The sequence below is a fragment of the Ahaetulla prasina genome, chromosome 2, assembly GCF_028640845.1.
Source record: "Ahaetulla prasina isolate Xishuangbanna chromosome 2, ASM2864084v1, whole genome shotgun sequence".
NCBI lineage: Eukaryota > Metazoa > Chordata > Lepidosauria > Squamata > Colubridae > Ahaetulla > Ahaetulla prasina.
Genome location: NC_080540.1, coordinates 3,709,310 through 3,734,403, shown reverse-complemented (window position 1 = coordinate 3,734,403; position 25,094 = coordinate 3,709,310). Strand labels below are relative to the sequence as shown.

Below are 25,094 nucleotides of genomic sequence, written 5' to 3'. Positions count from 1 at the left end.
CGGAGACTTCTTGGCTGCAGCATGTGGTATATATGTGGTACCTTTCTCAATAGTAGTACCTGTGAGAGGGATCTTGGAGTCCTAGTGGACAACCATTTAGATATGAGTCAGCAGTGTGCAGCAGCTGCTAAAAAAGCCAACACAGTTCTGGGCTGCATAAACAGAGGAATAGAATCAAGATCACGTGAAATGTTAGTGCCACTTTATAATGCCTTGGTAAGGCCACACTTGGAATATTGCATCCAGTTTTGGTCGCCACGATGTAAAAAAGATGTTGAGACTCTAGAAAGAGTGCAGAGAAGAGCAACAAAGATGATTAGGGGACTGGAGGCTAAAACATATGAAGAATGGTTGCAGGAACTGGGTATGTCTAGTTTAATAAAAAGAAGGACTAGGGGAGACATGATAGCAGTGTTCCAATATCTCAGGGGCTGCCGCAAAGAAGAGGGAGTCGGGCTGTTCTCCAAAGCACCTGAGGGTAGAACAAGAAGCAATGGGTGGAAACTGATGAAGGAAAGAAGCAACTTAGAACTAAGGAGAAATTTCCTGACAGTTAGAACAATTAATAAGTGGAACAACTTGCCTGCAGAAGTTGTGAATGCTCCAACACTGGAAATTTTTAAGAAAATGTTGGAAAGCCATTTGTCTAAAGTAGACAGATGCCAGAAAGGCACAATAAGATAAAAGGAAACTGCTCCCACACTGCCCAACAATGTAACATAAGATAAATCACTCTATCTGCCTCACCAGGCAGGAACTAAGAAACAAGGAAATGGGTATGTTACATCCTTATATGGTAATCATGCATAGAAAATGTATATCCTGCTTGTATATCCTGATCGTAAAAGCCCTTCAGGGTTCAGACTTTGCTTGAGTTGTCGCTGATGAACTTTGCGCAATAACCCTTTCCCTTCGACAAGGAGCTGGTGCAGCCTCTTTTCTGTGCCAACATGCCAAAGACTCAAGGGATGTCCTCAAGATCATCTGCTGGACAGCATATTCAAGGTAATGCCAAATCTCATTCTGCCTCCGAAATTGTATCCGAGTAGGAAAGGGAGGGTTTTTTTTATGGGTTTATTTATGTTCTTTTAACCATTTTTTCCCAGCTCTTTTCTTCCATTTTCTTCCTATTTTTTTTTCAACTTTTGCCTGAGAAGGGAGGGGCACTGTGGCATCTGATCTCTTCTTTCCCTCAAAATACATTTTAAAAAAAAGTACTACAAGACGGAACCGTGAGCAATAGCTGGAATTAATCAGGGAGAAAACCAATCTGGGACTAAGGAAGATTTCCTGACCGTGAGGCTAATTAATCAATGGGATGATTGTCTCACGAAGCTGTGGGTGCTTCACTACTGGAGGTTTTTAAGAGGAAATTGGACAAACATGGTTGGATGAGAAGACCTCCAAGGTCACAGCCAACTCTGATATTGTTTTTGGTGTGTGTAAAACTTCAGTGATTTTCCTTTGCATTTTAGCTTGGATTTATCCTAAACAATGCATTTGAGGGCATTCTTGTCAAAAGAACAGTCCTATGAAATGTTATTTGCACCATGTGTTTTTGGAACTCCTTGCTACTGCAGAAGAGATGATTATTTACTTTATACTTTATTTATTTATTTATTTCATTGCATTCGTTTGTCAAACATGTACAAGGTAGCAGGTATAAGTATGAACATGGAGATGAACGAAGGAAATGAATACAAATAAGTGGGGACAGTAGGACAGGGACGGTAGGCATACTGGTGCACTTATGCACGCCCCCTTTACGGACCTCTTAGAAATGAAGTGAGGTCCACGGAAGACAGTTTAAGGTTGAAGCTGTGAGGGTTTGAGCGTGTAACAACAAAGTTGGGTAGAGCATTCCAGCCGTCGACCACTCGGTTGCTGAAGTCGTATTTTCTGCAATTGAGCTTGGAGCGGTTTACCTTGAGTTTGTATCTATTGTTTGCACATACTTTGTGCGTTCGGTTTGTTTTTCTTTTCCTTGGAGACAAGGAGGGGAAAGGAAACCTTTTATAGTGAACCAAATTGGTCTCATGTTTATAGCCACAGGCTACAGAGCTGGAGAACTGTGGATTCAAATCCTGCCGTCAGCACCGAGGCGATCATCCACAACACCGATTGTGGATTCGTCCGGCCATCACTGGGGCTGCTGCTAAACAGCCGACAGAGCCAAACCACGGAGGATTTGCTGAGTCTTGGCTTGTATGAGGAACTAAGCCAGCCAGACTGAATTAGAGGTGGTGTATTGGCTGTTAGAGGCTGAAAGCGTGTTGGGGGTGGTGCTGGGGGGGTGGAATCACGGGTGGAGCACGAGAGACATTAAAAGATGGAGGAGAGTTGGAAACTTGGGAAAAAATTTGGGTTAGAAATGTTAAATTTACGCACGCACAGAACTTGAGGGAAAATTTTTATAAAATGTTTTATAGGTGGCACTTAGACCCTAAGAAATTATCATGTATGTATTCAGATATGGAAGCGAAATGTTGGAGATGTAATTGTGATGAATGCTACATATTTTCATATTTGGTGGACTTGTAAGAAGATTAAGGCTTTTTGGATAAGGATCTGGTGCATTATACAAACTGTTTTGAAAAAGAAGATAAAGTTCCTACGGCAATTTTTCTTATCGGGAATTATTATGGACTGTACAGTAATTGAGACTAAGTTGATTTTAAATTTAATAACAGCGGCAAGACTACTGATAGGACAATACTGGAAGAAAAAAGAGTTCCCTACAATAGAAGAATGGATATTGAAAGTTGCTAATTTGGCTGAGATGGCTAAAATCTCAGCCTTTTTGTAAGACACTACACAAGAAAAATATCTAATTGAATGGAAAAAATGGATTGAATATACGCAAAGTAGATATCAGATTAAGAGATATCAGATTGCCTTTGAATGATTAGGATGTATTTATCTTTGATTTGTATGGGGGAAGTTAGGATGTGAGAAGAAGGGGAGGATTATAATTTGTGTTAGGGAAAATTTAGCGAATGAATGTTTTTTCTTTTGAACTATACCTTGTGTTTGTTCTGGCAAGTCGGGTGGGGGGAGGGAGGAGGGTGATTCTGGAGGGAGGGGGGAGGGGATGGAGGGGAGGAGGGGGGGGAAAAAAGGGGGGAAAAATTTTTTGTAAAAACTTTTTCAAAAAAAAAAAAGATGGAGGAGAGCACTGCACGATAGTGCTGGCTATTTTTCACTGTGGTTGATTGTTGGAACGTGCCGGAGCAGCGGATAAAGATTGTTGCTACACCCAGGTGAGGCAGTGGGCAAAAGACCCTAAATTATTAGCTGGGGCAGGGTAGAAAAATACCCTAAAAGTATAAGCAGCATTTGCAGAAGTTATTTTGTTTAGCAGAAGTATTATGTTGCAAACCTCTGGAAAGTACAGAGAACTTGCTAAATGTTATGATGAGCTTGTTGACCTATGTGCCAGAATATTCCTGTAACAGAAAATATTGCAAGAACTGTGTACCGAAAGTAACAGATGGTGTTAAGATATCTCCCATATATGGAAATGTAATAATATAACTAATAATGGTATGCCTAGTTTAATGAAAAGAAGGACTAGGGGAGACATGATAGCAGTGTTCCAATATCTCAGGAGTTGCCACAAAGAAGAGGGAGTCGGGCTGTTCTCCAAAGCACCTGAGGGTAGAATAAGAAGCAATGGGTGGAAACTAATCAAGGAGAGAAGCAACTTAACATAACATAATAACAGAGTTGGAAGGGACCTTGGAGGTCTTCTAGTCCAACCCCCTGCCCAGGCAGGAAACTCTACACCATTTCAGACAAATGGCTATCCAACATTTTCTTAAAAATTTCCAGTGTTTAATTAATATTAATATTCCAGTGTTCAATTAATATATAATTAAATATTAAAATATTAGATTAATAGTAGTGTAGATTTAGTAAATAGTTTGGCAGTGTTGAGGGAATTATTTGTTTAGCAGAGTGATGGCCTTCGGGGGAAAAACTGTTCTTGTGTCTAGTTGTTCTGGTGTGCAATGCTCTGTAGCGTCGTTTGGAGGGTAGGAGTTGAGACCGTTATAGAGGTGCAAATGACAGACTCAATAAGTCCTTCCTCCTTTCTTCCCCCATGGAAAATGCTCCTTTTCTTCCCTCTTGGCATGAGCAGCTGCATTGCATAGGGCTGTGGTGGTGAACCTATGGCATGCTTGCCACAGGTGACACGTCTAGCTATATCAGTGGGCACACGAGCTCCACTCCGGCACGCACGCACGCACCAGCCAGCTGATTTTCAGGCCTTCTGGGCCCACCAGAAGTAGGGAAATAGGCTGTTTCCTGCCTCCAGAGGGCCGGAAGTAGAATAGAATAGAATAGAATAGAATTTTTTATTTGCCAAGTAGTGGGGAAGGCCTGTTTTTCTCTCACACCTGGCTCCAGAGCCTCTCTAGGAGTCTGGGGAGGGGGAAAACAGCCTCCCCCCAACCCCGCCCAGGTCCTTAGGTGGCCAAAAACAGCTCCTTTGCCTACTTCCGGTCTCACCCTAACCCTCCTGGAGGGTTGGCTTTCCTGAGGAATGAACATCACAAATGCTTGCCTCTCTAGGACCTTGCACTCACTCTCCTTAACCCCTAGAGCTCATCGGAAAAATGTTTCATTGCATGCAGATGAGTGTTGTTTCAATGGTTAAATCTACACCTTCTAATTCTTGGAATTGATTTTCTTTTCCATGTCAGATACACAGAGTGGAATCATTTGAACTTCTTGGCATACAAAAGTTATCTCTTGGGGAGAAAGAGCTGAAAGGCTTTCTGGCGTCTTTCCAGTGTGTACAGGATCAGTCCCTATGAATTAAAAGGCATTTGGAGATCCACAAGATTCCTTGGATCCATTTGGAGTTGCGTTTCAGGACAGGGAAAGAATGGAAACACAACCTATAGCCACTGAGAAAACTGGAAAAGGCCCTTCTGCTGTTCATCCTGAGACCTGTGGGGAGATCTGGGCAAGAACTAGGCAGGAGATCCTGGAGGAGGAACCCATCATCTGTTCAGAGGTTCAGCCATGGAACTTCAGGAACTTCCAATACCAGGAGGCTGAGGGACCCCGAGGACTTTGCAGCCAACTCCACGACTTTTGTAGGCGATGGCTGAGACCAGAAAAGCACACCAAAGCCCAGATGCTGGACCTGGTGGTTCTGGAGCAGCTCCTGGCTATCCTGCCCCCAGAGATGGAGACCTGGGTGCGGGAGTGTGGAGCAGACACTAGCGCCCAGGCGGTGGCCCTGGTGGAAGGCTTCCTCCTGAGCCAGGCGGAGGAGCAGAAGAAGCAGGTCGAGTTGCAGGTGAGAGACCTTCATCTAGATGAGAACCCAGAAGGGAATTTAAAAAAAAATGTGTTTGAATTCTTCACCCCTCCTTCCCAGACTTTTCTGGCGTTCATAATATGTGGAGTGGTGCGGACATTGTACAATTCATTTTTCACTCAGCCTCACTGATGGATATTGGGGATTTTCAGATTGTGTTTGGAGAACAAGGGTCCACTTTATCTTGTGTGACATCCATTAATTCTTCTTTTCTCTTGTTGCTTATTTCAAGTCCTTCGCTGTGGAGATCAGAGATCCTGAGGGAAGGAAGAATCCATCAAATCGCTTCCAGGAGATGTTTTTCAGGAGGATCCCTCAGGAAGATCAAAGTCAAGATACCTCAGGAGGTAACTGAAGGTCCTCCCATTCTCCAGAGAGATCCCCACTATCTCCTGTTCTGTCCTATCTTGTCCTATTTTGTTAATTTTGCGTGTTAAAATTCTGTCTCCTTCGCAGTGAAGAATAGAATGAAGATAACGCCTGCTTATGATGGAACTAAAACAATCGTTGAACCTACAACTCAAGTAAGAGAAGGATAATAAAAAAATAAGGCTATTATAGTGTTAGCAGCTGTTACGTAGAGAGTGTTCCTTTTAGTAATATTCTTTGACATTCAATTATGCAAGACTTCTCAATAATAACTAAAATAATCACATTAGCACATAACCAAATTTAAAAGCCTTGTTTATTATACCAGTGTTGAGAAGAACAATCGCACCACATTAAAAGTCCCAAAGGTGCTTTTTCAAGAGGCAACTGGACTTTCTGGTTTTTTCTTTTGAAGAAGTTTCACTTCTCATCCAAGAAGACCTTGAAGAAGAGCCGAAGAAGCTTCTTCGATGAGAAACACCGTAGGGCCTCTGGTGGCTCAGACTGGTAAGACAGCCTGTTATTAACAGCAGCTGCTTGCAATTACTGCAGGTTTAAGTCCCACCAGGCCCAAGGTTGACTCAGCCTTCCATCCTTTATAAAGTAGGTAAAATGAGGACCCAGATTGTTGGGGGCAATAAAAGCTGACTTAGTATATAATATACAAATGGATGAAGACTATTGCTTGACACAGTGTAAGCCGCCCTGAGTCATGCAAATGCAAATAAAAAAAACAAAACCAAAAAAAAACATCTTTAAAGAAAAACAAAAAAAGTCAAGTTGTCTCTTGTAAAAGCACCTTTGGGACAACCATGACCTGGATGACTGAGAATCTCCATAGACAGTACAATAGAATAGAACAGAACAGAACAGAACAGAACAGAACAGAACAGAATAGAATAGTTGGAAGGGACCTTGGAGGTCTTCTAGTCCAACCCCCTGCTTAGGCAGGAAACCCTATACCATTTCAGACAAAGGTAAAGCATTAAAGGGTAAAGCAGATCATTAAATTTGAAAGAGGTTGGCCAGATAAGAATAGAATAGAATAGAATTTTTTATTGGCCAAATGTGATTGGACACACAAGGAATTTGTCTTTGGTGCATATGCTCTCAGTGTAAAAGAAAAGATATGTTCATCAAGGTACAACATTTACAACACAAATGATGGTCAATATATCAATATAAATCATAAGGATTGCCAGCAACAAGTTATAGTCATACAGTCATAAGTGGAAGGAGATGGGTGATGGGAACGATGAGAAGATTAATAGTAGTGCAGATTCAGTAAATAGTCTGACAGTGTTGAGAGAATTATTTGTTTAGCAGAGTGATGTCCTTCGGGAAAAAACTGTTCTTGTGTCTAGTTGTCCTGGTGTGCAGTGCTCTATAGCGTCGCTTTGAGGGTAGGAGTTGAAACAGTTTATTTATTTATTTATTTATTTATTTATTTATTATTCGAATTTATATACCGTCCTATCTCCCAAAGGACTCAGGGCGGTTCACAGGCATATAAAACATCAATATCAATATACAAATTAAAATAATCCTTAAAAAACTTATTCTAGCGCCCGAATTATTAAAAATAGAAATATAAATATTAAATATAAATATTAAAATCAATTTAAAACCCCTCTAAATTTAAAAATCTAAGCCAGTCCTGCACAGATGAATAAATGTGTCTTGAGCTCGCGACGGAAGGTTCGAAGGTCAGGAAGTTGACGGAGTCCTGGGGGGAGTTCGTTCCAGAGGGTGGGAGCCCCCACAGAGAAGGCCCTTCCTGGGCGTGCCAAACGACACTGCCTAGCTGACGGCACCCTGAGGAGTCCCTCTCTGTGAGGCGCGGGTCGGTGAGAGGTATCTGGTCGCAGTAGGCGGTCCCGTAGATAACCCGGCCCTATGCCATGGGCGCTTTAAAGGTGGTCACCAAAACCTTGAAGAAGAGCCGAAGAAGCTTCTTCGATGAGAAACACTGTAGGGCCTCTGGTGGCTCAGACTGGTAAGACAGCCTGTTATTAACAGCAGCTGCTTGCAATTACTGCAGGTTCAAGCCCCACCAGGCCCAAGGTTGACTCAGCCTTCCATCCTTTATAAGGTAGGTAAAATGAGGACCCAGATTGTTGGGGGCAATAAGTTGACTTTGTATATAATATACAAATGGATGAAGACTATTGCTTGACACAATGTAAGCCGCCCTGAGTCATGCAAATGCAAATAAAAAAAACAAAACAAAAAAAAACATCTTTAAAGAAAAACAAAAAAAGTCAAGTAGTCTCTTGTAAAAGCACCTTTGGGACAACCATGACCTGGATGACTGAGAATCTCCATAGACACTACAATAGAATAGAATAGAATAGAATAGAATAGAATTCTATTCAGGGCCGCGGTGTGGCTCAGGCTGTAAGAAGCCTGTTATTAAAACACAGCTGCCTGCAATTACTGCAGGTTCTAGTCCCACCAGGTCCAAGGTTGACTCAGCCTTCCATCCTTTATAAGGTAGGTAAAATGAGGACCCAGATTGTTGGGGGGGCAATAAGTTGACTTTGTAAATATACAAATAGAATGAGACTATTGCCTTACACACTGTAAGCCGCCCTGAGTCTTCGGAGAAGGGCGGGATATAAATGTAAATAAATTTTTTAAAAAATAGAATAGAATAGAATAGAATAGAATAGTTGGAAGGGACCTTGGAGGTCTTCTAGTCCAACCCCCTGCTTAGGCAGGAAACCCTATACCGTTTCAGACAAAGGTAAAGCATTAAAGGGTAAAGCAGATCATTAAATTTGAAAGAGGTTGGCCAGATAGAATAGAATAAAATAGAATTTTTTATTGGCCAAGTGTGATTGGACACACAAGGAATTTGTCTTGGTGCATATGCTCTCAGTGTACATAAAAGAAAAGATACGTTCATCAAGGTACAACATTTACAACACAAACGATGGTCAATATATCAATATAAATCATAAGGATTGCCAGCAACAAGTTACAGTCATACAGTCATAAGTGGAAGGAGATGGGTGATGGGAACGATGAGAAGATTAATAGTAGTGCAGGTTTAGTAAATAGTTTGACAGTGTTGAGGGAATTATTTGTTTAGCAGAGTGATGGCCTTCGGGAAAAAACTGTTCTTGTGTCTAGTTGTTCTGGTGTGCAGTGCTCTATAGTGTCGTTTTGAGGGTAGGAGTTGAAACAGTTTATGTCCAGGATGTGAGGGTTAGGGTTAGGGTTGATTTCTAGCACTGATATTACCTCATTGGGGTAATGAAACGTTTGTAAGAAAGGAACCAAGCTCAGAGAGCACCAAGGACCCATAAGCATAATTTCTAATCCTCCCATTTGTGCCTGGATTTGGGGTGCAAATAATCCAGCTTTGCAAAGGATGACAAAGGCTCTTCCCAAGCAGTTTCTACTCTTTCTCTTTCTCGTGTTAAGCCAGCGGTTGATACTGTTAGCAGTGGCTTCCTTGCCATCTGGGGAGAAGCAGAAAGAGCCCTTTGATGAGGGTGTTGAGTGTGAAGAGGACTGCTGCTTCTGGGGACATCACAAGACTTTTACTTAAATGCTAAAAAGAAGACCCCTCCCCCATTTTCTTCTTCAAACACAGGATGGGTTGAAGTCACTGATAGGTTTCTGAGGCCCATCTGCCCGTTGATTCTCTTCAGATTTCAAAAATCTGGATGGATGGATGGTAGCAGTGGTGAAATCCAAATCTTTTTACTACCGGTTCTGTGGGCGTGGCGTGGTGGGCGTGGTGTGGCAGGCGTGGCAGGGGAAGGATACTGAAAATCCCCATTCCCTCCCCACTCCTGGGGGAAGGATATTGCAAAATCTCCATTCCCACCCCACTCAGGGGCCAGCCAGAGATTGCATTTGCCGGTTCTCCAAACTACTCAAAATTTCCCCTACCGGTTCTCCGAACTACTCAAAATTTCCCACTACTGGTTCTCCAGAACCTGTCAGAATCTGCTGGATTTCACCACTGGATGGTAAGTAGATAGCTGGATAGACAGACAGGCAGACAAACAGAGATCCAGTAGAAATCACCGAATGGCACCGAAAGTGTGTATCTGTGCTTGGGATAATTTAAACCAGTGGTTCTCAACCTTTATAGTGCTGCGACCCCTTTAATACAATTCCCCACGATGTGGTGACCCCTTTAATACAATTCCTCACAATGTGGTGATCCCAACCGTAAAATTATTTTCGTTTTGAATTTATCGCGCCTGAAGCCGTATTGACTAGCGATCTGAATTGCTTGTGATTGCCTTGAGGACGGAGGCATTAAAGCGGAGACTCCTCCCCTATTAAGTTTATCGCACCTGAAGCCAGATTAGGCTAGCGATTGGGAGTGATTGCAGCTGGCTTGAGAGGGAGAGATCAGAGCAAAGATGTCTCTCTTTTTTAATTCATCGCGCCTGAAGCTGAATTCGGCTAGTGATTTGAAGAGCCTGCAGCTGGCTTGTGGAGTCAACCATTGGAGCGTGATTCTTCGACTCGCAAGTATACTTCCTATATTTCCGATGGTCTTAGGCGACCCCTGGCAAATCGTCATTCGACCCCCAACGGGGTCCCAACCCACAGGTTGAGAACCGTTGATTTAAACAATCGGACAGATCTTGTAAATCCTCCTGGTCTTATTGTGTTGTTTTTCCTTGTTCAGGAGGGTCTTGTATCATTTGAGGAGGTGACTGTGTATTTCTCCAAGGAGGAGTGGTCACAGCTGGATCCTGACCAAAAAAAGCTGCATTGGGAAGTCATGCTGGAAAATCATAGGAACCTGGCCTCTCTGGGTAAGGGTTTGCTACTGTCCACTCACAAAATTTGGGAAGACAGTTTTAAATTAGATGAAATGAGCAATTTTTTTTTTGGTTATAAGTTTATTGAAGATCTTTTGTTGGAATAAAAGCAATAAAAATTCTGAAAAAGAAATAAAGAAGACAGTGTAAGTGATGCATTAATAAGAAAAATATACACTGAAATTAAAAAAAGAATAGAATAGAATAGAATAGAATAGAATTTTATTGGCCAAGTGTGATTGGACACACAAGGAATTTGTCTTGGTGCATATGCTCTCAGTGTACATAAAAGAAAAGATACGTTCATCAAGGTACAACATTTACAACACAATTGATGATCAATATATCAATATAAATCATAAGGATTGCCAGCAACAAGTTATAGTCATACAGTCATAAGTGGAAAGAGATTGGTGATGGGAACTATGAAACGATTAATAGTAGTGCAGATTCAGTAAATAGTCTGACAGTGTTGAGGGAATTATTTGTTTAGCAGAGTGATGGCCTTCGGGAAAAAACTGTTCTTGTGTCTAGTTGTTCTGGTGTGCAGTGCTCTATAGCGTCATTTTGAGGGTAGGAGTTGAAACAGTTTATGTCCAGGATGCGAGGGATCTGCAAATATTTTCACGGCCCTCTTCTTGATTCGTGCAGTATACAGGTCCTCAATGGAAGGCAAGTTGGTAGCAATTATTTTTCTGCAGTTCTAATTATCCTCTGAAGTCTGTGTTTTCTTGTTGGGTTGCAGAACCGAACCAGACAGTTATAGAGGTGCAAATGACAGACTCAATAATTCCTCTGTAGAATTGGATCAGCAGCTCCTTGGGCAGTTTGAGCTTACTGAGTTGGCACAGAAAGAACATTCTTTGTTGTCCTTTTTTAATGATGTTTTGATGTTAGCTGTCCATTTGAGATCTTGCGATATGATAGAACCCAGAAATTTGAAGGTTTCTACTGTTGATACTGTGTTGTCAAGTATTGTGAGAGGTGGAAGTATGGAAGGGTTTTCCTAAAGTCTACCACCATTTCTACGGTTTTGAGTGTGTTCAGTTCCAGATTGTTTTGGTTGCACCACAAGGCTAGTCGTTCGACCTCTCATCTATATCGGATTCGTCATTGTCTCGAATGAGACCAATCACTGTTGTGTCATCTGCAAACTTCAGTAGCTTAACAAATGGATCATTGGAGATGCAGTCATTGGTATACAGAGAGAAGAGAAGTGGGAGAGCACACAGCCTTGGGGGCCCTGTGCTAATTGTACAGGTATTTGATGTGATCTTGCTTAGCTTCACCTGCTGCTTCCTGTTTCTTAGGAACCTTGTGATCCACTTACAAGTCTGTTCCGGTACCTGTAGCTGGTTTAGCTTAGTTACAAGAATGTCTGGAATGATGGTATTGAATGCTGTACTAAAGTCTACAAAAAGGACCCTTCCATAGGTCTTTGGCGCCTCAAGATGTTGTAGGATGTAGTGCAGAGCCATATTAACAGCATCATCTGTTGATCTATTTGCTCGGTATGCAAATTGCAAGGGGTCTAAGCGGATTCGTGATGGTTTTCAGGTAGGAAAGCACTAGCCTTTCAAAGGTTTTCATGACTACAGATGTTAGAGCAACTGGTCTGTAGTCATTCAGTTCCTTGATGGTGGGCTTCTTGGCACTGGGATGATGGTAGTGTTTGAAGCAAGAAGGAACATAGCACATCTCTAGTGATTTATTGAAAATATGGGTGAAGATGGGGGCCAATTGGTCAGCACAGACTTTTAAGCAAGAAGGAGTTATCTTGTCTGGGCCTGGAGCTTTTCCTGGCTTTTGTCTGTGAAATAGGCCCTGCACTTCCTTTTCTGTGATCACTAGGGGTTGTGAACCCAATGAAATGGGGTCAGTTGTAGAAGGCTTGGCTGTTGTTGGTGTGTCTGACATGGGGTTGTGGAGATAGGTGGCTGTAGTTTCCTTTCAAACCTGCAGTAAAACTCATTCAGGTCATCTGCCAGTTGTTGATTACCTTCAGCCTGGGAAGGAGGTTTGCCATAGCGGTGATATTTTAAGAGTTTTCCACATGTTTGCTGGTTCATTTGCTGAAAATTGATTCTTTAGCTTTTCAGAGTAGCTTCTTTTGCTGCTCTTATCTCCTTGTTAGTGCATTTCTGGCCTGATTGTACAGCATTTTATCACCTTTTCTGTAGGCTTCCTCTTTGGAATGTCGTAGCTGCTTAAGTTTAGGTGTAAACCAAGGTTTGTTATTACTGTGTATTCGCAAGTTCCTTGTAGGTACACATAGGTCTTCACAGAAGCTGACATATGATGTTACAGTATCTGTGAGTTCATCCAGGTCTGCAGAGGTATCTTTAAAAATATTCCAATCAGTGCAGTCAAAACATGCCTGTAGCTTTAATTCTGATTCCTCCGTCCAGGTTTTCACTGATTTAATTATTGGTTTTATGGCTTTAAGTCTTTGCCTGTAAGCAGGTACAAGGTGAATCATGCAATGATCAGAGTGTCCTACAGCTGCACGTGGTAAAGACCGTTGTTGATCAAAAGATCGACAGTTCAGCGATTCAAATCCGCGGTTCAGTTCAGCGGCACTAGCCGCATAACGTTACTTGTCCCAGCTTTTGCCAACCTAGCAGTTCGAAAGCATGTAAAAAAAGGCAAGTAGAAAAATAGGGACCACCTTTGGTGGGAAGATAACAGGGTTCTGTGGGCCTTTGGCATTGAATCCTGCCGGCCATAATGACCAGGGAGACGTCTTCGGAAAGTGCTGGCTCTTCGGTTTTGAAGCAGAGATGAGCACTGCCCCGTGGAGTCAGGAGTGACTAGCACATATGTGCGAGGGGAACCTTTACCTTTTACCTTTATACCAGTGGTATATCACTTTATAAAAGTTGCCTTTTAGATTATAACATCATGTAAATTTCAGTGCTAACAATCACATATTTTCCCGCTGTTACATCTACATATTATGATACGTCTTTGCTCATTGTATCATACATTTTAAAGCCATTTGTAGCTTTTAGCTACTACATGTTTATTTTTTCTACATCACTAAGATTCAAATTCTGTTTTATGTTGCTGAATACCATAGGTCCTTTTTCCCCGCCGTGAATCTGTCCGATAACAATATGAAAACCAGGGGCAACTATATCATTCTGCCATCAGCTGCTCTTGATTTCATTTGGTATTCCCCTTGGAATACCAAATGAACATGTTACCCATTATCTTTGCCTTCTGCTTCTCTTCTATAAGATGCTCCTTGTGCCAAGAGCCATGAAGTTATTTTGGAGCACAGTCATTTTGGATTTATATCTGTTTTTCATGTTCTCAGTTGGCATTTCTAACATCCCGATTTTTAAAATATAGATTAATCCTAACTTAAAGTAACAGAGTTGGAAGGGATCTTGGAGGTCTTCTAGTTCAACCCCCTACCTAGGCAGGATACCTTATACTACTTCAGACAAATAGTTATCCAATCGCTTCTTAAAAACTTCCAGTGTTGGAGCATTCACAACTTCTGCAGGCAAGTTGTTCCACTTATTGATTGTTCTAACTGTCAGGAAATTTCTCCTTAGTTCTAAGTTGCTTCTCTCCTTGACTAGTTTCCACCCATTGCTTCTTGTTCTACCCTCAAGTGTTTTGAAGAACAGCCCGACTCCCTCTTCTTTGTGGCAAGCCCTGAGATATTGGAACACTGCTATCATGTCTCCCCTAGTCCTTCTTTTCATCAAATTAGACATTTTTTAAAAAATTTTAAAATTTGAATTTATATCCTGCCCTTCTCCGAAGACTCAGGGTGGCTTACATTGTGTTAAGCAATAGTCTTTGTATATTGTATATTGTATATTGTATATATTATATACAAAGTCAACATTTATTGCCCCCAACAATCTGGGTCCTCATTTTACCTACCTTATAAAGGATGGAAGGCTGAGTCAACCTTGGGCCTGGTGGGACTTGAACTTGCATTAATTGCAAGCAGCTGTGTTAATAACAGACTGCATTAGTCTGTTGAGCCACCAGAGGCCCTTACCCAGTTCCTGCAACTGTTCTTCATATGTTTTAGCCTCCAGTTCCCTAATCATCTTTGTTGCTCTTCTCTGCACTCTGAGTCCTTGAGTGGCTCAGACTGCTAAGACAGTCTGTTATTAACAGCAGCTGCTTGCAATTACTGCAGGTTCAAGTCCCACCAGGCCCAAGGTTGATTCAGCCTTCCATCCTTTATAAGGTAGGTAAAATGAGGACCCAGATTGTTGGGGGCAATAAAGATGACTTTGTATATAATATACAAATGGATGAAGACTATTGCTTGACATAGTGTAAGCCGCCCTGAGTCTTCGGAGAAGGGCAGGATATAAATGCAAATAATAATAATAAAAAAGAGTTCACTGTACCACAAATATTGATGCCATCCAAATCACTTCTAGTTTTAAAATTCTCTTATTTCTTACCAAACCCCATTCTTTCATCCAAAACCAACAGCAGGCTGCGATGTAAGTTTCAAATTTCCTCCCTTTTCCTTTGAATCTTGGGAGAATTTGCTATTTGACCTATGGTTTTTCCATATTTATTTTATTTATTTATTTATTAAATTTTTATACCGCCCTTCTCCTGAAGGACTCAGGGTGGTGTACAGCCAGAGATAAAAAGTTGATATACATACAATTTAAAACCAAAATTTAAAACTAAGCAAATTACAAAAGGCCAATATTAAAATTTAAAAATTTAAAAACCCTAAGGCAATAAAAACCCAATTTAAAATTAATAACACTATTATGCCAGTCCCGCTTGAATAAATAGATGTGTTTTCAGCTCACGGCGAAAGGTCCGAAGATCAGGTACTTGGCGTAAGCCAGGGGGAAGTTCATTCCAGAGCGTCGGGGCTCCAACAGAGAAGGCCCTGCTCCTGGGGGCCGCCAGCCGACATTGTTTGGCAGACGGCACCCTGAGAAGACCCTCTCTGTGGGAGCGTATGGGTCGGTGGGAGGCATAAGGTAACAGCAGGCGGTCTCGTAAGTACCCGGGTCCCAAGCCATGGAGCGCTTTAAAGGTGGTGACCAAAATCTTGAAGCGCACCCGAAAGACCACAGGAAGCCAGTGCAAACTGCATAGTAGCGATGTTACATGGGAGCCACGAGTGGCTCCCATTACTACTTGCGCAGCCGCGTTCTGGACTAACTGCAGTCTCTGGGTACACCTCAATGGCAGCCCCATGTAGAGAGCATTGCAATAATCCAACCGAGACGTAACCAGAGCGTGAGTGACTGTGCATAAGGCATCCCGGTCAAGGAAGGGTGAACCTGGCGAACCAAGCAGACTTGGTAAAAGGCCCTCCTGGAGACGGCCGCCAGGTGTTCATCAAAGGACAGCCGTCCATCCAGGAGGACGCCCAAGTTGCGTACCACCTCCTTTGGGGCCAATAACTCGCCCCCAACAGTCAGCTGTGGGTGCAGCTGACTGTACCGGGGTGCCGGCATCCACAGCCACTCCGTCTTGGAGGGATTGAGCTTGAGTCTGTTTCTCCCCATCCAGACCCGTACGGCTTAGATTTATCAGTGGTGAAATCTGAACCAGTTTACTACCGGTTTCTTGGCTGCGTATTGCGCGTTGTGCACCGAACGTGCGTTTCGCATGCATATGTGCGTGTGCACACCATGCACCAAATGCGAGATGCGCGCGTGCGCAGTGCACGCCAAAAGGAGGCATGGGGTAAGTAGAATAGCTTGGGGTGTGTGTGTAGCGCGCGACCTTTCTTTTTACTTTTAAAAGCATTTTAAAAAGTTAAAAAAAAGGCTCTGACAATCAGGCGGCTCAGCTGTGATCATGAGAGCCTTTTTTAACCTTTTAAAAGCATTTTTTTACAACCTATTTGCCTCTGGTGGCTCAACGGACTAAGTCTGTCTGTTATTAACACAGCTGCTTGCAATTACTGCAAGTTCAAGTCCCACCAGGCCCAAGGTTGACTCAGCCTTCCATCCTTTATAAGGTAGGTAAAATGAGGACCCAGATTGTTGGGGGCAATTAAGTTGACTTTGTATATAATATACAAATGGATGAAGACTATTGCTTAACACATTGTAAGCCGCCCTGAGTCTTCGGAGAAGGGCGGGATATAAATTCAAATAAAATTAAAAAAAAAAGGTTCTGACGATCAGGCGGCTCAGCTGTGATCACAAGAGCCTTTTTTTAACCTTTTAAAAGCATTTTTTTACAACCTATTCGCCCAAATAGGTTGTAAAAAATGCTTTTAAAAGTAAAAAAAAAAAAGGCTCTGACGATCGGGCGGCAGGCAATCAGGCAGGCATGGGCGGGAGTGGATGGGGGCAGGGAATTTTGCTACTGGTTCTCCGAACCACCACCCACCGTTGCTACTGGATCATCTGATCCGAACCGGGAGCATTTCACCCCTGAGATTTATCTTCCAAAAGTTTAATCAAGAAAGTCCAAGTCAAATTTTCAAAGGCCATCTCTGCATCTGAGAAGATTGATACCGTTTGTTTTTCATTATATTCAAATTTTCTACAGGTTGCACTTTCCCCCTAATCTTGCTATTATTTTCATTTTTTCTTTCTTTTCCTGTGCAGGTAATAATGGGGAAGCAAATGAAGATTCTGGGGAACTATTCCGAACAATCAGATCTGGAGACAATATGGAGAACCTTGAAATTCAAATGGAAGTTGAAAGCTGTGAGAGAAATCAGTCAGATAATTGGAATCAGGAAAGCTCATCGTCTCGTCATGCTCCAATGCAAGATTTTGTTGCCCAACAAGGAAAAACAAATAAAAAACATATTGGGAATGACATGAAACTATTCAGAGATAAATTAGATGCAAATAAACAGTCTCAAGCCCAAACCAAAGGAGAAGATTATATACGCAGAGACAACGGAAAAAACGACACAAAGAATTTCCTTTTTTCTCATGCAGATGGGTCCGGTACATCTCAAAAAAGGACCTACACAAAGGAGAAGGTGTATAAATGCATGGAGTGTGGGAAAAGTTTTACCAAGAACAATCAACTTACACAACATAAGAGGACCCACACAAGAGAGAAGCCCTATGAATGCATGGAATGTGGACAGAGTTTTATTCACAACAGTCAACTTACTTCACATCAAAAGATCCACACGGGGGACAAGCCTTACAAATGTACGGACTGTGAAAAGAGCTTCAGCAAAAAGGGGATACTTAATATCCATAAAAGGATCCAAACAGGAGAGAAGCCGTATAAGTGCACGGAGTGCGGAAAGAGCTTCTGTGAAAATTCTAATTTTACTGTTCATAAAAGGATCCACACAGGAGAGAGGCCACATAAATGCATGGAGTGTGGGAAGACCTTTACTCAAAGATGTCATCTTAATTCACATAAAAGGAGTCACACAGGAGAGAAGCCCTATAAATGCATGGAGTGTGGAAAGAGCTTCACTTACAGTAATTCTCTTACTTCCCATTACTGGATCCACACAGGGGAGAAGCCGTATAAGTGCACAGAGTGTGGAAAGAGCTTCTGTGAAAATTCTTCTCTTACTGTTCATAAAAGGATCCACACAGGAGAGAGGCCCTACAAATGCACGGAGTGTGGAAAGGGCTTCCCTAAGAGCAGTGACCTTATTAGCCATAAAAAGATCCACACAGGGGAGAAGCCACATATATGTAAGGAGTGTGGAAAGAGCTTTACTAAGAACAGTCAACTTATTTACCATAGTAGTATCCACACAGGGGAGAAGCCATATAAATGTATGGAGTGTGGAAAGAGCTTTACTAAGAACAGTCAACTTATTTACCATAGTAGGATCCACACAGGGGAGAAGCCGTATAAGTGCACCGAGTGTGGAAAGAGCTTCGCTCAAAGTTCTTCTCTTACTGTTCATAAAAGGAGCCACACAGGGGAGAAGCCCTATAAATGCATGGAGTGTGGAAAGAGCTTCACTTACAGTAAATCTCTTACTGCCCATTACTGGAGCCACACAGGGGAGAAGCCCTATAAATGCATGGAGTGTGGAAAGAGCTTCACTTACAGTAAATCTCTTACTTCCCATTACTGGATCCACACAGGGGAGAGGCCGCATAAGTGCACAGAGTGTGAAAAGAGCTTCGCTAAAAAGTCTTCTCTTACTTTTCATAAACGAATCCACACAGAAGAGAAGCCCTATGAATGCATGGAATGTGGACAGAGTTTTATTCACAACAGTCAACTTACTTCACATCAAAAGATCCACACGGGGCACAAGCCTTACAAATGTACGGACTGTGAAAAGAGCTTCAGCAAAAAGGGGATACTTAATATCCATAAAAGAATCCACACAGGGGAGAAGCCGTATAAGTGCATGGAATGTGGAAAGAGCTTCTGTGAAAATTCTAATTTTACTGTTCATAAAAGGATCCACACAGGGGAAAGGCCACATAAATGCATGGAGTGTGGGAAGACCTTTACTCAAAGATATCATCTTAATTCACATAAAAGGAGTCACACAGGAGAGAAGCCCTATAAATGCATGGAGTGTGGAAAGAGCTTCACTTACAGTAATTCTCTTACTTCCCATTACTGGATCCACACAGGGGAGAAGCCGTATAAGTGCACAGAGTGTGGAAAGAGCTTCTGTGAAAATTCTTCTCTTACTGTTCATAAAAGGATCCACACAGGAGAGAGGCCCTACAAATGCACGGAATGTGGAAAGGGCTTCCCTAAGAGCAGTGACCTTATTAGCCATAAAAAGATCCACACAGGGGAGAAGCCACATAAATGTATGGAGTGTGGAAAGAGCTTTACTAAGAACAGTCAACTTATTTACCATAGTAGGATCCACACAGGGGAGAAGCCATATAAATGCATGGAATGTGGAAAGAGCTTTACTAAGAACAGTCAACTTATTTACCATAGTAGGATCCACACAGGGGAGAAGCCGTATAAGTGCACCGAGTGTGGAAAGAGCTTCGCTCAAAGTTCTTCTCTTACTGTTCATAAAAGGAGCCACACAGGGGAGAAGCCCTATAAATGCATGGAGTGTGGAAAGAGCTTCACTTACAGTAAATCTCTTACTTCCCATTACTGGATCCACACAGGGGAGAAGCCCTATAAATGCATGGAGTGTGGAAAGAGCTTCACTTACAGTAAATCTCTTACTTCCCATTACTGGATCCACACAGGGGAGAGGCCGCATAAGTGCACAGAGTGTGAAAAGAGCTTCGCTAAAAAGTCTTCTCTTACTTTTCATAAACTAATCCACACAGGAGAGAAGCCCTGTTGAAGCAGAGTGAAAAAGGAGATCCAAAACAGATTGTTCTTTAGATAACAGAAAGAGGTGAGGGCAATGGAAAAGAGCAAACCACGATTTCACACATTATGTCAGTATCGAAGTAACCACACGAGTTATGCTGCAAAGTAAGAAATGCTAGCAGGAAATCTGTAACCGCATCCTGTAGAGGAGGGGGGGATGTCTAAGCTGCTTTAGCCCAGCGACAAGAAGCAAGAGCCAATAACCAAGGGCCTCTGGTGGCTCAGACTGCTAAGACAGTCTGTTATTAACACAGCTGCTTGCAATTACTGCAGGTTCAAGTCCCACCAGGCCCAAGGTTGACTCAGCCTTCCATCCTTTATAAGGTAGGTAAAATGAGGACCCAGATTGTTGGGGGCAATAAGTTGACTTTGTATATAATATACAAATGGAGGAAGACTATTGCTAACATAGTCTAAGCCACCCTGAGTCTTCGGAGAAGGGCGGGATATAAATGCAAATAAAAAAAACCCTGATCAATGCTGATATGATGTACGTATGTTTCCATGTTTTTCTAAGTATAAGAATGCGTGTTTGTCCATAAGGTTCTGTTCAGATGTTGATATCGATCTGAGCCAATTTTGTTTGCACAAATAAAATACAGCTATCTTTGGTTCCGAGATCTGGATCTTGTTATTTCCTGCAACACTATGAATGCATGGAATGTGGACAGAGTTTTATTCACAACAGTCAACTTACTTACACAACACAGAACTTAAACAAAGACAAGACAATGGCAAATCCAACCTACACATCGACTACCGTGCAGATTGCATAAAAAATAAAACCTTCAATCAAAAAATCACCTCCAAACCCCCCATCACCCATAACAATCAACCAGTCATCCCATTATTCAACCAAGTACCCATCACCCTACCATCCATTCAACCAACCATCCAAACAGCCATCCAAACAGCCATTCAACCAGCCATCCAAACAGCCATCCAAACAGCCATCCAACAATCCACCCAACCAGCCATCCATCCAACCAGCCAAACTACCATCCAACCAGTCACCCAACCAACCATTCAACCAAACATCTCAATACAAAACATCCAACCACCTATCCAACCACCTATTCAACCACCTATTGTGCACAACCCCCAACCTACAAACATCCAAAACTAGGTATGCACGCCCCTTACCTCTACAACACCAATTACTACAGATCTCAAATGCAAATTGATAAATGCAAGAAGCATTGTTAACAAATTACCTGAATTTATCGTCTTGTTAAACAGTGGTACATTAGATATTATTTTTGTTTGTGAAACATGGCTGAACTCATCCCTTCCTGACTCCATTATCTCAAACAAAGAATATCAAGTTTATCGATCAGATCGTGAAAACCGAAGAGGTGGTGGAGTGGCTATCTTTTACAAAAAGTCACTGAATCTAAAAAATATCCAGGTTGCACAAAAACTTTCTCTTCCTGAAACTATTGTATGCGACCTATCCCTCAACACTACTCTTCGATTCTTACTATGCTACAGAGCTCCTGACTATGACATTACCCATGCAAACATGCTAACCTCACTGTTAACATGGGCTACCTCTTGCCCATATCCTCTCATCTTCCTGGGTGACCTAAATCTACCTCTCATAAACTGGATAACTAATGAATGTACAACCGATCCAATCCATACTACACTATACAACGCTGTTACAAACCTAGGTCTTGAACAACTTGTAACTAACAACACTAGACTCAACAACTGATCTTATCTTCTGCAACAATCCAAACTCAATTTATGGGCTACAAATTAAAGAACCTTTTTCCAACAGTGACCACTGCATGATTGATTTTCGTCTCAATATACGTCCATACTTAAATCGTCATAACAATAGTATCCCCAGCTACAACTTCAAAAAAGCCAACTACGATCTTATAAACAACGATCTTTCATTACTGGACTGGCAAAATCTATTTGCAACCTGCACAATGCTGAAGACCACTATAGAGTTTTCCTACTTGAAATCAATAAAGTCATTAAACTATATGTACCACAAATGACCACCATGACCAGGAAAAGCAAACTACCCATATCAATAAAAAAGCTTCAATCAAAAAAAAAATCCCTCTGGAAAAGAAACAAAAAAGGCTGTGTAGCAAATTTCAAAATCCGCTACAGAAATATATACAACCAAATAAAAACTGAATGCACAAATTATCACACCAAGCAAGAAGAGAACCTTTTGCGCACAAATTCCAATCGTGCCTTTTATAATTTTGTGAACAATAAACTTAAAGACTCAAGATCCATCCCACCACTAAAAGATTCTAACAACAAAGAATGCAATGACGAAACAGTTAAAGCTAACCTCTTCAATAGTTTCTTTGGCTCAGTTTTTGTTAATAGCAATAACACATATCCAACATTCCATAAACGCACTAGCATTGAATATGATGACTTAACCCATATAGATTTCACAGAAGAAAATGTTGAAAAAGCTCTTCATAACTTGAAACCATCGCTATCAATTGGACCTGATGGACTATGCGCATACTTCTTAAAAAAACTTTCCACTAATATAGCAGAACCCCTAAGCATAATCTTTGACAAAGCTTTCACAACCAGTTCCCTTCCCAAACTTTGGTCACTAGCCACAGTCATCCCTATCTTCAAAAAAGGAGACCCCAGCTTAGTCAAAAATTACAGACCGATCTCTCTGTGCTGCGTCAACTGCAAAGTCATGGAATCAATCATCAACCAATCCATTACCTCACACTTAGAAACTAACAACCTACTCTCCAATAAACAATTTGGTTTCAGGAAAAGATTATCATGCAACTTACAACTTCTTCACTGTAAAAACATATGGACTACAAATCTTGATCAAGGCAAATCAATAGATGCAATCTACATAGACTTCTGCAAAGTTTTTGACTCAGTAGTACACGATAAACTTCTCCTAAAACTAAAATCCTATGGCATTTCAGGACCCCTTCACAAATAGATATCTGCATTTCTGTCCAACAGACAACAAGTAATCAAAATTGGCAATGCTCTTTCAAATCCTGTTCCTGTCAAGAGTGGCGTTCCTCAAGGCAGCGTCCTTGGACCAACACTCTTCATACTATACATTAATGATTTTTGTGACCATATCGCAAGTAATTGTGTTCTCTTTGCTGACGATGTCAAACTATTTAACACCACAGACAATGCATCTATCATCCAAAAAGACCTTGATCATCTAACCACTTGGTCTAAACCTTGGCAACTCCAGATCTCAACCAGCAAATGCTCAGTCTTACATATTGGAAAAAAGAACCCAAACACTAAGTACATCCTTGATGGACATTACCTTACAGATGACCCCCACCCCGTTAAAGACCTTGGAGTTTTCATGTCAAATGATCTAAGTGTCAAAGCCCACTGTAACTACATAGCAAAAAGGGCCCTAAGAGTTGTAAACCTAATCCTGCGTAGCTTCTTTTCCAAAAACACTACACTACTAACCAGAGCATATAAAACATTTGCTAGACCAATTCTAGAATACAGCTCGCCTGTTTGGAACCCTCACCACATCTCTGACATCAATACAATTGAGTGAGTCCAGAAATATTTTACAAGAAGAGTTCTCCATTCCTCTGAAGGCAACAAAATACCTTATCCCACCGGACTTGAAATCCTAGGCTTAGAAAACTTGGAACTCCGTCGCCTTCGACAAGACCTAAGTTTAACTCATAGAATCATCTATTGTAATGTCCTTCCTGTTAAATACTACTTCAGCTTTAATTGCAACAATACAAGAGCAACCAACAGATTTAAACTTAATGTTAACCGCTTTAATCTAGATTGCAGAAAATATGACTTCTGTAACAGAATCATCAGTGCTTGGAACACTTTACCTGACTCTGTGGTCTCTTCCCACAATCCTAAAAGCTTCAACCAAAAACTTTCTACTATTGACCTCACCCCATTCCTAAGAGGACCATAAGGGGCGTGCATAAGCACACAAACGTGCCTACTGTTCCTGTCCTATTGTTTTTTTTCTTTTCTTCTTCCTATATATATGCTTATACCTCCTTATATTTACTCATATATGTGTTTGTATACTATATAATCTTTTGTATGATACCTACATATATTGTTGTGACAAAATAAAATAAATAAATAAAATAAATAAATGTGCGAGGGGAACCTTTACCTTTTTATTTACATATGCTGAATTAGGAAAAGTTTTTTTTTTAATCTGATCTTCACAAGTGACAGCCCAGAGAGCTGAATTTACCAATTGAAACCAAATAACGGGCATGTGTTCTAATTATGAACAGTGGATTTTTACTGTCATTTGAAGGTCTTCAATGCTATTTCACATGAATAAGAGAAAATATTTTTTTCTTCACGTTTATCCCATTTTCCATCTGATCATATAGAAAAGGCCCAAATCTCACCCCCAAGACAGTGTTCTAGGACCAAACACTCTTCATATTAGACATAAATGACCTTTGTGATCATATTATAAGTAACTGCGTTCTCTTTGCTGATGATGTATTTAACACTACCAACTATAAATGTTTAATTTTTGAGAGCAAGGTATGGCTCAGCTAACAAAATGTCATTCCAGACATATTATAGGACAAGGCATAAATCAGAAAAGACTCGGAGAAGTTATAGCTAAATATGAATCGTCGATATAAGTTTTATGCTCAGAAGGTTATCTAATGAATAGATTAAGAAAATATTTTGCATTTAAACTTTTTATATACAATTCTTGGTGTGAAGGGGGAACTTTATTTGTCCATTATTTTCTGCACTCTTTTTTAACTTTGAAGAAAGTGTTTCTGCATTATGTAGTTGTATCCAGTGGTGGGATTCAGCCAGTTCGCACCACTTCGGGAGAACCGGTTGCTAACTTTCTGAGTAGTTTGGCAAACTGGTTGTTGGAAGAAATCATTAGGGCAGAGAACCGGTTGTTAAATTACTTGAATCCCACCACTGGTTGTATCAGTTTTATTTGTACACTATAACCTTCAATAAAATTATTGGGGGAAATGCTAATAAAGTCTATATTTCGGTGTCACACACCCCCACAGGTGCTATCTGATCAATATATTCTAAGACCCTCTCTTAACTTTAGCCTTTTCTGGCCCTTGGTACACCTATTGCTGCATTGAAATTAGCTAAGAATTTTTGCATAAAGACAAATGGAAACAATTTTGCTTGCTCAATCACCATTAATGCTCGCTAAAAACGGAACCCCAAATGAAGACATGGGACAAGGCAATTATGCGAACAGGAAACCTGGGAAACAGATGTGCTTAAAAGACCTTTAGAGCTGGATGATTATGCTGAAATATAAATATTTTGGCTTGAATCCATAAAGTAATGCA

General features: G+C 41.3%; 1 protein-coding gene across 1 annotated transcript; it reads left to right on the top strand.

The window, feature by feature from the left end:
* Positions 1 to 861: 861 nt before the first annotated feature.
* LOC131192655 (zinc finger protein 420-like) lies at positions 862 to 20,369 on the top strand. Its single transcript, XM_058172011.1, has 6 exons — positions 862 to 1,005; positions 4,707 to 5,311; positions 5,565 to 5,679; positions 5,789 to 5,856; positions 10,359 to 10,488; positions 17,067 to 20,369. Exons 2-6 carry the CDS (start codon positions 4,892 to 4,894, stop codon positions 19,727 to 19,729), a joined length of 3,396 nt encoding a protein of 1,131 aa, XP_058027994.1. The 5' UTR covers positions 862 to 1,005; positions 4,707 to 4,891; the 3' UTR covers positions 19,730 to 20,369.
* The last annotated feature ends 4,725 nt before the right edge of the window (positions 20,370 to 25,094 follow it).